Here is a 17403-nt window from a genome sequence, read left to right on the forward strand (position 1 = left end):
TTCCGGCAGGTCCCAATTCAGGACCAAACTTCCCAGTAAGGGAGCTCAGGAGAAATAGGCAGGGGATTGAGGTCCCACTCCTAGAAGGTGCTGGGGCCTCAGGTAAGTCATCAGCAGTAATAAAAGGGACAGATTACCAACATGAATGGACAGGGTACTCTAGAAAATGGCAGCCAGCAGGCCCAGGGCTTATCTCCAACATGATAGTTAATGCACTGGTTAGTCACATGATTACATTCAAGTACCACTCAGTGGTGCCACTGATTCTGCCAATACCCTGACTGTCCCTTTCATGACTGATTTAGGAACTGGGGTGAGCCTCAGTCTGAAAGTTGAGTTCATCAACAGATCCAGAAGACGGAAGGTAAAGAAAGCAAACTGTAAAAATGAGGCAGGGGCTGAAAAGGTAAAGTACAAATAGATGGACTGGCATAACTGAAGAAAGAGGGGTAGACCAAGCTTCCTTCAGCAGGAGCCGGTGTGCCTCTGACACCGGGCTACCAGACTCACTATAAGTAAGCCTGGAAGCATTTGAGTTGTGAGCAGTGTTCTAAAGAAAAAGAGCCAAACAGTAAACACAAAAGCTGTGTCCTAACATCTGAAAGGTTATGTCTGGGCTAGTGATATACTAAGGGCCTATTCTGGGGGGGGGGGGGGGGGGGAGGCCAAAGGGTACAAGGTATAGGAAGATACAACACAAAAAATAATTTTCTAACAAAAATGTAAAAGGCTGCTTGTATATATGGCCCCTTCTCACTGAAAAAGGGTAAACTGAGGTCATTCCTTATCCAGGTTTCAAAGAAGACTGGGCAAAGAACTAGAATGGATAAACCAAAACATCCTTTCCAAGTCTGGGTTTCTCTAATGTTCTAATCTTATGAGCGTTGTTATCATTAGTATTTGTCTACCATGGAGAACACAGTGAACTGGGCCCTGCACGCTTTTCATGTAAAGAAAACACTGGATGCATAATAAGATTGTAGAATTTACTGTTGCCATGTCAACTAAATGCCAGCTTTACTATAGAATCATTATCTGGTCCTCTCAGGTACTTTGCTTTTCCATAAATATAAGAGAGCCTTGTTATTGCATTAGTGTTCAGCAGCAAGGGCTACTCCTGCCTTGAAGTCATTCCAAGTTATAGTGAGGTTCAGAATCACAAGGAGGCATCATGGCATTACGGGCCAAACATCAGAATGGGAAATATACTTAGGAAAACTTGATGATCTTTCTAGATCTCAGTTCATTAGTCTATTAAACGGACATAAAACATGGCTATGTCTATTTTAGATTGTTGCACAATCAAATTAAAAAATGCACGTAAATGTGTTCTGACAACTATATAGTGATATATAAATGCACAGCCCTTCCAGTACAAACACAGGCCTGTTATGTCTTGCTTTCATTCTGTCTGAAATGCATTTTGCCTAATTGGCGTAAGACTCTGGGTCGGTCTACCCACTTACCCAATGATCCATATATCCAACTTTTTACATACCTCTCTAGCTACATCTCAAACCTCAATTTTCTAAAGCCTCCCATGTTAAGGTGTGAGATGTGACCCACCAGTGTGGTACCAATGTATGCTAAATGTGCAGTAGAGCTCAGTGATTTGCCCCATGCAACCAGGGGGAAAGGTGTGTACAGGTGCTAATGAACTCCACAGGCAAGGCACCAGAGCTCCTTTCCGGCTCTTAGCTGACAGGTGAATCTGGGTTTAACCCCACTCAGCCATGTTACTGGGGATGTACAGGAGCCTCTGTGCCCTTTAGCTCCCTGGAAGTAGCCTGCCTCTGGCATTCTACTGGATTAATCCATATGAAACTGCTATGTTTTGAATGTCAAAAAAAAAAAAAAGGCAAAATATCAGCTATGGCTCAACCTAATATATCCAGAATTCTAAATTGATTCATTTAATTAGGAAGGATGAATGAGGTAACCATGAAGGTTATCAATCTTTATCCAGGTGAGACATAGAGGAGATCAATTTCCTACCAAATTAATGTTCAAATCTGAAGTTCTCACTGGGACACTTGGCTCACTTAGAGATAGATATTTGTTCTTCTCTACATCAAGTGTCCCATGTATCACTTAGAAAGGAGTTATAATAGCCTACACATCAGCTGGCTCAAGTATCCATTTTTATAGATGAATGTTAACATAAAGAGCAAGGAGATGTTACCTAAAAACTTAGTGCCATGAAAATACCCAAGTCCAGGTAAAAAGGAAGATGTGATCTATAATTATAAAATGTAAGATGACAAGTTGGGAAAAATAGGTATCCTGGAAAGTACCAAACAGGTAGGTGAAAGTTAATCCCGTCAGAGAAATTTTAAAGTCTTGAGCTGTGCTATTTCCTGGCTGTAAAAGCACACTAGTACATTGACTTTGATTATTTATTAAAGGTCACTTATGCTCTGAGTCATGTCTGCTATGCAATAGTTCCTTAAGATTCCTTATGAGGACACGTGCATCCATATGTTCACTGCAGCACTACTTACAATAGACAAGATATGGAGGCAACCTGGGTGTCCAACAATGGGTGAATGGATAATGAAGAGGTAGTACATATACACAATGGAATATTACTCAGCCATAAAAAAAAGAATGAAATCCTGCAATCTGCAGCAACATGGATGGACCTAGAGGGTATTATGCTGAGTGGAGTCAGAGAAAGACAAATGTCATATGATTTCCCTTATATGTTGATTCTAGAGAATAGGAAAAATAAGCAAACAAAACAGAAACAAGCTCACAGAATCAGAGAGCTTTTTGGTGTTACCAGATTGGGGATGGGGGGAATGTGCACAGGGAGGAGGGATTAAGAGGTATAAATTAATAGTTATAAAATAGTCATGGGGATGTAGAGTATAGTATGGGGAGTATAGTCAGGTATTATAATAACTATGTATAGTGTCAGAGAGGCACTGGATTTATTGGGGTGATCACTCTGTAAGTTATATAAATGTCTAATTACTGTGTTGTATACCTGAAACGAATATAAAGACTAATATTGTATATTAACTATAACCGAAAAAATTAAAAAGTACTATTGGCAAAAAAGAAAAATATTCCTTATGAAAATAGAAGTTTTCAAGCTATATAAAGATTCATACAACTAGGATTATAAAAATAAAATTCCTTTATAATTCAATTTTAAGAAAAAAACCTGCAGGGATTTAGGGATAAGCATTCTGTGTTGTTTAAAACATAATTAATTTCTAGCACAATAAATTAAAGAGGCACGTATTACTTTTAATGGGCATTAATGGAAACTTACTTATGTATATATATTTGTTTACAAGGTGATATAACTATCACTACTAGATTTGCAAACATCAAGAGAAAATAAGATAAAGTGTCACCAACTGAATAACAAATACATGCAACCACAAGAATTTGCTTACCTGTAATACAAATTTCTGATCTATGTATTTTTTGGCAATGCTGGGTTGGAATTCTTGGCTTTCCAAAAATCGTATGAAAAATTCATATACAAGCTGCAACAAACAGATTACAGATAATTTTAAATTATAATTCACTGAGAATAATATCAAAAACCATGAAAAGCCTGTAACACTAAAACTGATAGGTCTTAAATGTTGCATCACTATGTTGTATGCCTGAAACTAATATATTATATGTCAACTATAATTTAAAATAAATATGTAAAAGAAAACATGGCAACTCTTATAAAACTAGGTTTTAATATAAATCGACAAGCTACACTAGTCTTTCACTGTGGCTTATGGTTGCCATTATGGTTTTTTCCTCAACTTTTTAAATAAACATTAAAAAATACAACCAAATAAAAATCTTCCATAATCTCACCATTTGGAAATAACCACTGTTAATATTTTAATGTATAAACCTCCCAATTTTCCTCTGTAATTCTACAACATACCAATGTACTATATTTTACATAATTTTATAAATTACTTTTACCATCTAAACAATATACTATGATTTATGTTAATAATATCTAAGCTACAAGTAGTCCACTATACATATAATTTCCTCTGCTTGCACATTTAAGTAGTTTCTGAATTACTTCTCTATCAAATTATGCCACAATGTACATCACACAGCATTTCTCAATTATTTTGTGAGGAAACACTTCTAGAAGGGAAATTGTTAGATCAAAAGATAGTCAAATATTCCAGGATCTTCAAGGGTCATTGCCAAATTTCCTTTCAGAAAGTTTATGGCAATTTACACTCCTCTAAGAAACATATGATGGTATAGCAGAATATTCTCACCTGCAAAGAGTAAAAATATTCTCATGTGAAGAGTCAACCTTGAATAATTGTTACAATAAACAGAGGGGAAGTATTTTCCATGCTCTTTGTATAATAAATCTATATTAAAGTATACATGAGATCCTGGTATAGTGTACAACAGTATACTGAAACCAGAACTTTTAAGAGACAGACATTGGGCCAGTCGGAAGCCTCGCTCTGTCCCTTACTGTGTAAACCCAGACAAGTGTAACCCCAGGCAAGTTAATTTCTCTAAGACTCTTAAGTGTATAATGGGGATGATAATCTCCAAAATTAAACATGATAATATACATAAAACCCTCCGCAGAAAGACTAACACATATCACCATTTTCACTATTGCCTAAACCAGCGTTCTCAAACTTTTTAGTCTTATTTCTTTATATTTGAAAATGATTAAAGCTCCCAGAAAGTTTGTTTATATATATATATATATATAAAATATAGAACATTTAGCTTATTACAGTATATATTTAGAAATAAATGAGAAAATTTAAAATATGAATTATTTCATTTTAAAGCAATAAAATATATTACATATTATACGGTTATGTTAGCATAACCGTAAAAAATTATTTTCCAAAAGCATTCTTGAGAGGCATTATTCTTTATTTTTGTAAATCTTTTTAATGGTAAATTAGAAGACAGATTGTTATCTGCTTCTATATTCAATCTGTTTAGGTTGAAGTATATAAAAAAATCAAGTATACAGATCTAGCAGTGTGAAAAAGGGAGTGTATTTTCAGTCTTTTTACAGAATTGGAGATATTATTCTTTGATACCACACTACAACTCGACAGTTATTTAATCTTAAATATGAGTTGCAATGTAGAATTTAAAACCATATCAATGAATTTTTCATATTGTTACAGTAAATTCCAATAGTCTGTTTTGCACTTTGAATGGATCTTTACTTGTGCATGGTTTCCTAACACCATTCTCTGGCCAACTAGAAAGTGTTGGTTCACTGTGTCATGCAGAATCGTCAAATACTGACGCATTTCATTAAAGTCACATTTCTTAGTATCTCCAATTTTATCAAAAAAAGTCTTTAAGCTTTCAGAATCTGTAAAGTTAAAGGTGACAGATGTAAGATGTAAAGACAGATACAGAATATAAACTGAACAACCATTTTGAAGAGGTGTCTGGTAATCCCTAGTAAAGCCTATTAAATGTACATCCTATGGTTCAATGATTTCATTCCTAGAGCTATTCCCTAGCGAAACCTGCTGCTTACTTATGCAATTTAAGACATGTATAAGAATATATATAGCAGCATTTTGTTAAAAGTAAAAAACTGGGGAACAAAATCCAAATTTCTATCAATATAAAATGTGTAAATGAAATGTTATATTTATATAATAAAATACTACCGAGAAGTTAAAAAGAAATGTATTAAAATATCTCAAGTGAATAAAAGCTGAAGTAAAAAAATTATAACTTTGAAAACATAAAAACACCATATTTCTTAAAGATTGATTTCTAAGTAATAAGTATGGGATGCACATGGATGATACTGTGAAGTTCAGTATGTGGTTACCTCTGAAAAAGTCTGTAAATTATTTTTGAAATAAATCATGATCCATCTAAAACAAAGATACATATTTTTCAAAATTCTAATCCTAAATTTTGCTTGAATGTTCTAATTTTATTAGTGGTAACAACTGTTTCCTTTGTTCATGTTAGAGAAAATGTCTACCAAGCACCCAAGCCAGAATAACCCTAGTTTGTCAGGCATTCCTTCAAGTAAAAATATTTCATAAAAATAAAAAATAAAAAATAAAAAACACAGCTAGTTTAACTTGCAGCTGAAAACAGTCACACAAGTGCTTTAGCACAAGCAGCATAGCTCAGTGTGCAGCAGATGAGCTTTATGCATACTTCTCATTTCATCGTGAAGTATATTTTTAAATGTATATTGTAAGGTCAAGATTTAATAAAAGTAGTATCTGCTGCTTCTTCAAGGATATTAATTAAAATTGCCTCTTTTTTTTTTTTTTAATTTTTTTATTGCAAGTATGTGGCAGTGGAGAGCAAGACTACCAGGCCAGTTTGCCAGCAACTGCCTTGATTTCCACTAAGGCAACAGCAATTTCAACCACCATCGCTTTTACAACTATTAGTAAATATGTCAACACAGTGAAAACAGCAAATAATGGAGTATTATTATACAGCTAGTTTTGGTGTTGTAGGGCACTGAAAATCAGATCTCAGGGCCCCTTAAGTATCTGCAGATACCACTAACCCAAATGTATTACACGTAACCTTTTAATTTTAGTCACTAACTTAACGCTTAAATTAGATAGTCACAATAGAATTTTGCTTATTTATAAAAAACTGTCTTTCTCTTTGAAACACCTTAGTTTAGAAAAACTTCTTTCCCAATGATCTGAAGAACACTGTCAAGTTGTACATGCTGTTCTCCGAGTCGCATTAACACCTGAGCCCTAATATCTCCGAGAACTGTTCTTTTTTCAATACACTAATTTGTGAAATTTTAGTTTTACAAACAGAATGTCAGCCTTATTGAAATTATCCATAGAAGGGGGGTTTCATCTCCCTCTCGACTCCCACAAGGTGAGGAGTCTCATCTTTCAGGCCTGAGTCGTGGCCTGGCAGGGCTTTCCAGCAGGGCTATCACAGTGCTCTCTCTTCTGGTCCCTTGAAAGCAGTTGTGGTTTAAAATGGTTTGGTGTAAACACTTCAGACACATTTATTAATAAGCATGTATGTTCTCTGTGCTTAAGAGACAGATTTTATCTCAGATTTGAAAATCTCCCTTTAGTTTCTAAAGAAAAAGACAGGGGGCTGGGGAGGATCAATTTCTTTTTCAAGTCACATAAGGGAATTTTCTAAAGAACATGAATAAAAGGACTTTAGCATTCCTGTTACTCAGGCCCAAGTGTAAAGCATTAAAAACAGTCCCTAACTGTACTTGGAAGTCCTGCAAAATCGTATTCTAATGGAAGTACACACCCAATTTCAGAAAATACACAAAGAATAACCATGGTAACTATGGGATACCAGTCTAAAAGATAACAATACTGATAACAGAAAAGATCAAATAACACATACTGCAGGCCCCTTAACAGATGTGAACTAAAATTGGAGATTTAATATTCTTTTTTGTTTTTAAATATTTACAAAGATCCATGATTTGTTATAATGGATGGTTTTGTATGGGCCTCCAATTTAAATCAAAGAGGAGGTATGCAGGAGGAGTCAATAAGCTGGGCAATAAGCCTAGCCATTCACCCAACCACCATATCTCAAAAGCAGCAAAACTACAGTCTGGTGTGGTGGTCAGCTGATAATTTTAAACACTTGCTTCCTTGTAAAATGTAATCCAAAAGAGGAAGCACACTGCTAATACTGGAATTAAGAAAAAGAAAAAGTGAAAAGATCTAAGATGGTGCTATGTTTGGTAACAACAACAACAAAAAATAGATGAATTAAAAAGTAAAATGTTGACTCTGGTGATGAATCACTATGACATGAATGACCCATCACAAATAGGAAAGGAGTTTTCTTAAATGTTCAGTGAGTGCTCCTGTCTACCAAAACTATCTATCAGTGAAAATGAGAAGGTGACGAATTTGTGATGTCAGAATATACAGAGGAAACAGGATTCTTGAGACAAGTCAGGAGTTTGTACACAGACTTCCATAAAGCAACAGATGGTAGAGGCGACAGTGCGCCTACTAAATTCACCTTCTCTGTAAATGAAGGTTGATTTGTGAATTTTTAAGAGTAGGTTTCCCTTACCTGATCTAACATTAGTTGTATTTCCCCCTGAGCTAAAGAAAGGATGAGAGGATTATAGGCTTGAATAGGATGTACACACAAATGAAACCAGCCTATTTTGAATACAATTTGTGACTTTATAGCCAAAAGGTACAAAAGTCTCATCCACATTCTGTCATTTTGGTTTTAGAATTTAAAATGAATTAATAGTTACTGTTCCTATATAATGACATATGTAAGCTAGAGATTTTGGGTTGCAGAATTTAGTTTAGTAGCTTTAGAAATTAATTTAGTCCTGTATTTTATAGTCTTAATGACCTACGGAAGGATTAACTGAAATACTGAGGTAAATTTCATTATACTTTAGGGATAACTTATGTCTATGGTGATCATGATTTTTACAGTACTGAAAAAGCTCTTACAAATGGCAAGAGGGGTCTACTGTCTTTTCTGTGGGATATAGAGCAGACAACAAATTGAACCTGTAAAGACATCTCTTTCCCTGCCTTTGCCACCAGAAGATGTAAAACGTTCCTAAGGAGATTATCTTTTTTTGTTTGTTTTGTTTTTAAAATTTCTTCCAAAGTACAATGCACTTCTATAAACTGCTGCCAAGCATCAAGAATAAGACATGATAAGAAGTCCACCCACTGAAAGAATAATTATTTTTTTGGATTTGTCATAATCTGGGATATACCTTGAAAAGCATAAACCGCTTTGCAAATTTCTTTGATTGTAGATAGTAAGTCTGGCACTTTAAAAAAATCAAGCATCTAAGATAGTAAATCAACTACAGTGTTTTAATTAATTTACTCAATCTTGGCATTAGTAGTAGAAATGCATATGTATAACATGGCTGGGTAAGATCTAAGAAAACAGCCCCTGCTCTCTACACATCTAGGAAATAGCATATATGTATATCTATAGCAACCCTGAGTTGCCAAAGCAGGACAGGGAAAGCTGCAAATTTATGTCAAAAATTCTTAAGTTGAGAATATAATAAACCCTTAGAATACCCCTAGGCCTTAACTCTCTGTTGCACACTTTTCTGCTCTTCAGAAAGTCAATTAGTAACTACGAGCACAACTACAATGATGCAGTGCAGTGGCTTCTGCCTCGAGGTGAAGTACAAGGTTATACTCCTCTTCCATCCTTTCCCTCCTTGCTAGTTCTCAGAGGCCTAGCCCCTGAGGACAGTCTGACTCAATGAAGATGACTTTGGGGTTCATTACATTCAAATTTCCTTGTTCTATTCCTTTGAGAAATGTTGGCCTTGAGAGAAAGCAGCCAGGAAAGGAAGATGATAAAGACTGGTATGAATAAGTAAATACAATACAAGTGGCCCGAGTGCTGGGAAAGGAGATGCGGGGATGGTGGCCCTGATTTGTCCTTGTATGTGAGTATGATTGAAAAATATGGCCTTCTCCGTTCAAGAGAACAAAACTGGCCATCACGCAAGCTGATTCTCAGCTGTTGCTCTTCCTTACAACACTCTGAAATAGCTAATGCAATTTGTTTATGCCCTTTCAGGCTAAAGAAACACATCTGTGGTTATCATGAAGACAGGCATACAAAGTCCCCAGGCTACCCACTGCTGAAAATGAGATATGTACTCTGTGACTTAATCACATCTAACTAATATTAATGTGAAAATAGTTCTGTTCTTGTTTGAGGCTCCAGCGGGCAGAATCACATAAAAGCTGTAATAAAAGAATAAGAACTGCCAGCTGGACTTGCAGCATGGGAGGGCCCGCACTAAAATATTACACTGAAACTTACTATTTTATTATTTTGGCATCCCAATTATCAAGAGTAAGAAACATAAAAAGCATTCTCTAGCTTTCCATCAATGTACTGGAATTTGATTTCTTAGTGAAGAAAGGCCTTCAAGAAAATTCCATGCTAATCAGCTAATAAGATCTTTCTTTTCTAACAAATGGTTAATTCAAAGTACCTGTAAATGTGGCCAGGATGCCTCCAGGGTAGGTTCATCTTCTTCTGGATCAAATTCATTGCTGTCACTAGGAGGGAGAGTTCTGAATATATTGCAAGATACCTAAAAATAAACAAGCAGCACAGTTAGCTGGAAGAACCTCCTGGGCAGCCTTAAGGCAAGTCTTTGCAACTCTTGTAGCCAGTGGAAGGGAACTAAGATGACAGATAACAGGAGCACCACCCAACTAAAAGAAGGACCTCTTTCTACAGACTCTAAGGTCAGGACCACCTCTATGCAAAGCTGGAAAGCTACAAAGCGGCACTTCTACCCTCTTGAACGGTATTCTTTCTCCTTATATGGATGGCCCTTCTCACCCCAGGTCCTGTGGATTACATACCTTCCATCAACACCTGCTCTTGGTTACTTACCAGTCAAGCATGCTTTCAATTAACCAATTTAGACTAAGATATAAATAACTATTAATGGGTTTCATGTACTTCCCTTCTCGGGCCTATTCACAATTCATAACTTTTCTAACATGCTTAAAATCATACCTAATCTATTCTCAATTGGTTTACAAAATAATAACAATGTCCAGGGCAAGATATATCTATGATACAAACCTCCATAAACCAGGTATTCCTTTACCATAGGCAATTTCCAAATTAAATACTAGTTGCTCAAAGAATGGCCAAGTTTCAAAAGTTGGTAACTGTTGAAACTGATGAAGAGATGAGAATTCATTATACTATTGTAATATTTCTGCATATATTTCCAAGATTTTTATAGTAAAATGCTTATTTTTTTAAATGCTGTTGCTACTATACTCAGGGTTCCTTTTTAATTTCTATTGTTTCTTGTCTTACTCATCCATCCTCTCCTAAGTATCCTAATTATCTCCAAATATTTCCTCAGATCTGAAACATAAAACAGGGGGATGAAAGAGGTTGTTATATGTATATAAAGCAAGAAGAGGAAAGCAAGGAGATATTATTGCACAAGAAGCCATTGCTGGACTTTCTATATAATGCAGAGAATACTAAGCTATAATATGCTGATCTGAAAGAGAGAAGAAAAGTTTGGGTGGGGGGGGCAGCTATAATCTAAATGTGTTAATTCATTCAACAAATTCTTATGAAGTGCCCATTATATGCACACACTGTTCTAGGAACCAGGAAAATAGCAATAGCAATGAGCAAAGCAGATAAAAATCTGTGCCTTCATGGAGCTTATAGCCTACTTAAAGTCAGATTATCCCAATTTCCTAGCTATGGAAACTGAGCCCAGAAGAGTAAGCTATGAAAGGAGATTTAATTTTATGTTAAGTGTCATAGGAAGCCACCAGTGGATCTTAACAAAGAAATGACATGATTTTATTTTTGCTTTATAAAAAAAATGACTCTGGTAGCTATGCATAAAACAGACAGGAAGCCTGTGAAAGTAGTGAGATGATGATGGCTTAAACTAGGATGGTGGCAGAAAAGACAAATAGAATGATTCAAGATATATTCTGAAGGTAGTAGCTGCTGCTGACTTAAAAGATATGAGGTGAAGGAAAGAATCAAGGATGAGTCATGGATTTAAGGCCATTTACTCAAGATGGAGATGATTAGAAAAGGGAAAGGTTTCTTTGCTGGTTTTGGTGGAGAGACCCAGAGATCCAGTTAGGAATGTGTTAAAAGAGCAATATCTAGGAGACAATCAGATATATGAATCTCAACCTCAGAGCTGGGCAGGTCAGGACTGGAGACATAGGATCATCGACATATAGATGATATTTAAAGACACAGAACTAATGGATCACCTTGGAACAGAGTAAATAGAAAAGATCCTCTGGTTTCCAACATTTAGAAATCAGATAGAAAAGAACAGCTAAAAAGGCAAATGAAAAAAGAATAGGAGGTAGAAGAAAAGAAGTAGAAGTAGGAGCTAAGAGATGGGAATATCTTAAGAAAGGAGAAGTCAACAGCAGCAAACGTTGCTCTGAGGTTAAGATGCACGTAGTCCAGAATCTACTGGATTTGGCAGCCCTATAAACTGAGTACTATTATTATCCCCAATTTACCACTGAGGAAACAGAAGCAGAGTTGTTAAGATATGAGGTTACAATTAGGAGTCAGCAGTTACAACTGAACCCAGGCTGTCAGGCTCCACCACTGTGTTCTAGAAGAGTAGGTAGACCACCTCTTTTGCTCTACTTTAGCTTAGATGACTGAAAAAAATTATATTAGAATGTTTTTGCTATGGCTGATGACAGCATGCACTGTCTATTACTTTATTTTTGACCCTTCCAATGATTATTAGAAATTATATTTACAAAGAAACTAGTGACTTTTCAGATAACCATCGACCTATGACTTCTCCTCAGCCAGCCACACTATCACAAGGGCAAAGGTCTTTTAATTACTAGCTTATGAATCTTCATTAAATTATACATGTATTTCAAAAACTGAATTGTTTTCATTCCAACTAAGTCATTCATATTTACTGTACTCTGTAACAAGTTTTTTTCCTCTCCTGAGATGTAAAAGCAAACCATGAAAGCAAAAAAAAATTTAAAAAGGCTTCTCTATAGTAGAAAAGAGATAGAAACTTCTGCTCCTCTGTACTCCTGGACATATAAACTCTCTGACAGGGCCCACTGTGTGCTATAGCAATTATCTGTTTACATATTTCTTTATCTCTCCCTACTTCTCAAGAATGATCAATGTTCAATGTTCAATGTCATGTTCACATTTGTTTTCCTAGTACATACAAGGCATCCAATAAATGTTCATAAAAGTTTGGATACATTAATAAAACCATGTGATTTGATTGTGTTTTGACCAAATTTCAATGTAAAGTTTTCTGAAGGCTTTAAATAAATCCAGGTTATTAAACCTTAAATGTTTAACTCTATACAGTGTTCTTAACCTCTGATTTGGTCAGAACTTCCTTGGTGACTACATCAAAATAAAGTTAAGTTGTATAAATAATCCAAACAGCAAGTAGTTCTAAAGGTATGTTCATCTCACTTAGCTACACACTGCCATTTCTTCAGATTTGTTTTCCTTGTCATGCTTTATTTAGTATCTTATAAACATTCGTCAGATGAGTAATGAGAAAGCATGAATCTGTTAGGCTGGACAATTAAGAGCTGACTCGGCTGGTTATGTAGTTCTCTAATACATTTGGAAAGAATGTCAAAGCATATCAGGTGTCATGTGAATGGTTAAGTCTTTGACTTGGTCTGACACATAATAGGTGCTTAATAAAAATGTCATGAATGAATAAGCCATTGCTCCCACCCTGGAGAATCTATCCTAAGAAACTAATCCAAGACAAGACTGGGGTGTGTGGGTGGGGGGACTACTTAAAGCAGACATTTGCAACATTCTCCAGAAAGTATAAAACTGGAAATAACCTTTATGTCCAATATCAGAGGAGTACATCAACTTAGTGGGATACTGTGCAGCATTAAGGATGATGACTATATGGAAAAAAGAGAAATGTTTATAAATAAAGATTTAGGTGAAAAGACCATTGAAAGTGGTGTGACTATAACTATAAAGATAAGAATGGATATGGGTAACTAAAGGGAAATTAAGAAAAGTTGTATTAAAGAAGAATATGGATGATAAACTAGGTAGTTGCTGTTTTCTTCTTGGGAGACATCAAATAAGTCTTAAATCTATAAAAAGCATAAGTTACAGACATATAATATGTAAGTTATGCCTTTAATTTCAAGATGAAAATGGGCCCTTGGATTTGTTTGAACAAGATTACTGCAGTCAGGAGAGTTGAAAAATCAGAGCTTCCCACAATGCCTTAGAGTCTAGCTCATAAGTAAATCACTGAAGGATTGAATGAATGGACCAGTTTAACTGCACGGTTCACCTCCAAAATCCTGAGTTTAAAATTAGGTCATCCATGAATGGGCTTGGAGGGGATCTCTAAATCCCTTAGTTTTTCTGCCATGTTTTGTATGTGTGAGTCCAATTTGGGAAAAGATCCAGTTACTTTCATCAGATTTTCAAAAGACTTCCTAGATCTACAAATGGTTAAAAACCACTGTCCAAAATGGTAAATTTGTTTCCATTAAATCTTCCTTTGTCACTGGCAGCCACTTCTGATTTCTAGCCCAAGATCAGAGTATTAAATAGGCAATGTAATTAAATAGGTAACGGCAGCTGCATGCTTATGCAAACACATCATGACCACAAGTAGCCACCAGCACCACTCCCCACCATGCTGCAGTTTTGTAAAGAGTCTATGTAACTAGATTAAAATGCACCGAGGTATTTCTAAAGTCACAAAGTGTCTCCAAAATATATTAAATATATGAGGCTCTAACCCTAAGCCCTCTATTTTATTCATCCAGGAACAAAAGGTCAAAAATGAACAAAAGAAAAAAAATTAATGCATTAGGAGGATTTATTTTTCTACATTGTCAATGCAAAGAGGGAAAAAAGTTTAAGAAATAAGTCTTTGAGGTAGTCTAATTCATTTTCATACTAAAGACATTATTAATAAACACTGCATGTTGGAATCAAAGGAAAAGCTTGCAGGCAGTGGCCTGGCCTCCACTAAGTGACTACAAGGACAGAAAGCAAGGCCAGGGAATGAGAGGAACGGTTATTAAAATCAGAAAGAAAACCTAGGATTAAGTGTTCCACTGAGTAACTTCCTGAATCAGATCACGTTAGAGACTATTTAATCCAGCTCCTTCATTTTACAAATAAGAAATGTGAGGTTCAAAGAGCTTATGAGTTTTTCAAGGTCATAGAGTACCATGACAGGCACAGGGGATTCTCAGGGTTCTTCCTCTGGCACACCACCTCCACCCCCACCCCTAAAGACTATGTATGGACCTGACTTTCTTTACATCTTTCTTTTTTCCCTCTGATTTAACTTCTCCCGCCCATTTCTTTTTATCATTTTTATTACTCTTCTTCCATTTTCCCATGTCTCCTTCCCCATAATCTCCATTTAGGTTCTTGGCCTGCCAGGAACCCTCAACGACACCCATGGTTCACCTACCTGAGGGCACTGCTCAGCATTAACCAGGAAATATAACAATCTTATCACCCCTGCTGCCTGGTTCAGATCCCCATCGCCAAATATCTTGATTCCTGTTAACAGTTTCCTCTGTGGTGCTCTATTCTTCCCATCCCTTCCTCTAACCTCCCCCAATTAGATTCTGAGACCCTTAAGGACTCCTTACTAATTTCTTAATGCCTACTACCTAATATACAATAAATATAATAAGTGGAGTTGCCAGATAAACCTGAATTTCACATAAATAATTTTTAGCTCAAGCATGTCCCACACACTGCATGGACATACTTAGAGTAAAAACATTATTTGTTGTTTACCCGAAATTCAAATGTAACACAGTCACCCCATGTTTTTGTTTGCTAAATCTAACAACCCTAAAATAATTAAGAACATCTACTGGTTACAACTCAGTCGTGACTCAGGACTGGCACCGTAGACTGGGGAAACGGAATAAGGAGAGACACGGCTGCAGGCAAGGCACGGGACCTAACAGCCGCTTGCTTTGAGGGACTGGCTGCTCTTTTATTTTTCAGTTCTTTAGTTTATTGCTGAATACTGTTAACTATGGTGCAAAAAAATAAATTGCAAAGTCTTGGCCATATATGAAAGAGGAGACTAACAGGTTCCCAAGTGCATGGCCTGATACAGAAAAGAGGAAGAAGTGTTTAGGCATATTTTTATCAGGTTTTGATTAAACAACTTATTACTTTTTGACTTGCAATATCGAAACACAACTATTCATATTTTAAATAGTTATTTAAATTACCACAGAAAAAAAATAATTCGCTGTCCCCAATTCCTTTATTTCCATAGAACTACTAATTTTACACTATGATTTTGGATGACAAGCTGTTGTTGTCATTGTTGTTGTTGTTAAGGAAACTGATTAACAAATTATAAAAGTACAGAATGTGGCCAGCACCTAGTAACTACTCACTAAAAATCTACCAAGATTAACACTGAACAAAACAAAGAACAATACAATGAAAGTTATTATATATATATATATATATATATTAAATGAATAGTTTCAATTTATGTTAGTTATATATTTGTTAGTATTATTATCATTTAAGGCTTAAGTAAACCAGGCACGTAACGTGATCAGGGGGCCACTTTTATACTACAGCATAATAAGACAACTTAAATCATCTTCTCTTTGCTTTACAATACTTTCTAGATGATTAAGTGTCATCTTTCTGGGATGAAAGGAGATGAATTAGGTGATCTCAAGAACATTTCTCTCTTTTATCTGTGAAACTATAGTGACATACAGTTATGCAATCCCGCAAGTATATCAACTGTAAATATAAAAATAATGGCATCGCAGCCATAAAATGAATTTTCTTGAGATTACATCTAAAAAGTAAACGTCCTAACAAAAAAGGGACTAAATGATGTTAGAGAACATTCAAGCAAATTCAAAAGCATCATTATTCCTTTAGCACTCTTTGTATTAAGACCTCACATAAGTAACAATCTCAATAATGTCCCTGAGTTTTGCATTCAGTTCATTCTTTCCTTCATTCATTCCATAATCCACATGTATTGAAAAGAAACAAAATTATTTAATCAAGCATTGAGGACCAGAAGGAGGACACAGTGAATGCAATGCTGAAGCTAGGTCATCAAGCATTATTCTCATGGAATTCTGTGTTTGTCCAACAGATGCATCTAAATGGATATGGTAAAACTAAATCCTAAAAGAAAACAGGAAAATCTCAGAGTAGATCGTCGACATTTACCATGGATACAAATTTTAAAAACAATTATATGCAAAACAACAGACGTAAATATAATCAAAACTTACTTTAAATCTATTAACCACACATTTGAAGACAGACTATTTCTAAACTTACTATAGAATTTGTATTAAATATTCAAACTCTAAGAATAACTAAAATTCTAACAAAATTTGCCTAGATACCTTTCTATGCTACTTATGCTTTATAACATAGTATAAATAATAAGCAACATTCATATAATATCACATTACTTTTGGTAACACCAAATTTAAGAATTCTTAATGGTCCCAACAATAAAGAATCTTCTAAACCTGACTTTCAGCCCCTTGTAATTATAGATAATTATTAATAAATAAAAACATGAAGAAAAGCCCCAAAGCATTTGTAATTATGCTCAAAGGACTTAGAATCTGAGCAGATAAACATTTTTTAAGCTAATGCTTAGATTAGGGAATGGCAAAATTTTTACTTTAAATTAGGACTTAATTCACTGGCAATTTGTTCAATCAGTAATTTGTTTCTAAAATCAAATTATGTCTTTCAATTACCGCAATAATCTACTATAGTTTCCACTTCAGATTAGGTATATAGTCTTTTAAAATCTCACTATGTGAATAAACACGGCTGTTTAAAAGTTATCTCAACTTGTGAAGCCATTAAAAA

The 17403-nt window shown here is 35.3% G+C and overlaps 1 protein-coding gene across 6 annotated transcripts in view; it reads right to left on the reverse strand.

Moving 5' to 3' along the window:
- PPP2R5E (protein phosphatase 2 regulatory subunit B'epsilon) overlaps positions 1-17403 on the reverse strand; it is a 128133-nt gene that overhangs the window by 30753 nt on the left and 79977 nt on the right. For all 6 annotated transcript variants that reach the window (XR_001596505.2, XM_016141789.2, XM_016141790.2 and 3 more), the window contains 2 exons: positions 9977-10078; positions 3408-3500 (listed from right to left, as the gene is read on the reverse strand). Coding sequence is in view for 5 of the 6 variants with exons in the window: in XM_016141789.2 (XP_015997275.1) it covers positions 3408-3500; positions 9977-10078 (195 nt within the window). In the remaining variant the exon portion in view is untranslated. The remainder of the gene's footprint in view (positions 1-3407; positions 3501-9976; positions 10079-17403) is intronic.

This window comes from Rousettus aegyptiacus, unplaced genomic scaffold, assembly GCF_014176215.1.
Source record: "Rousettus aegyptiacus isolate mRouAeg1 unplaced genomic scaffold, mRouAeg1.p scaffold_m13_p_3, whole genome shotgun sequence".
Classification (NCBI taxonomy): Eukaryota; Metazoa; Chordata; class Mammalia; order Chiroptera; family Pteropodidae; genus Rousettus; species Rousettus aegyptiacus.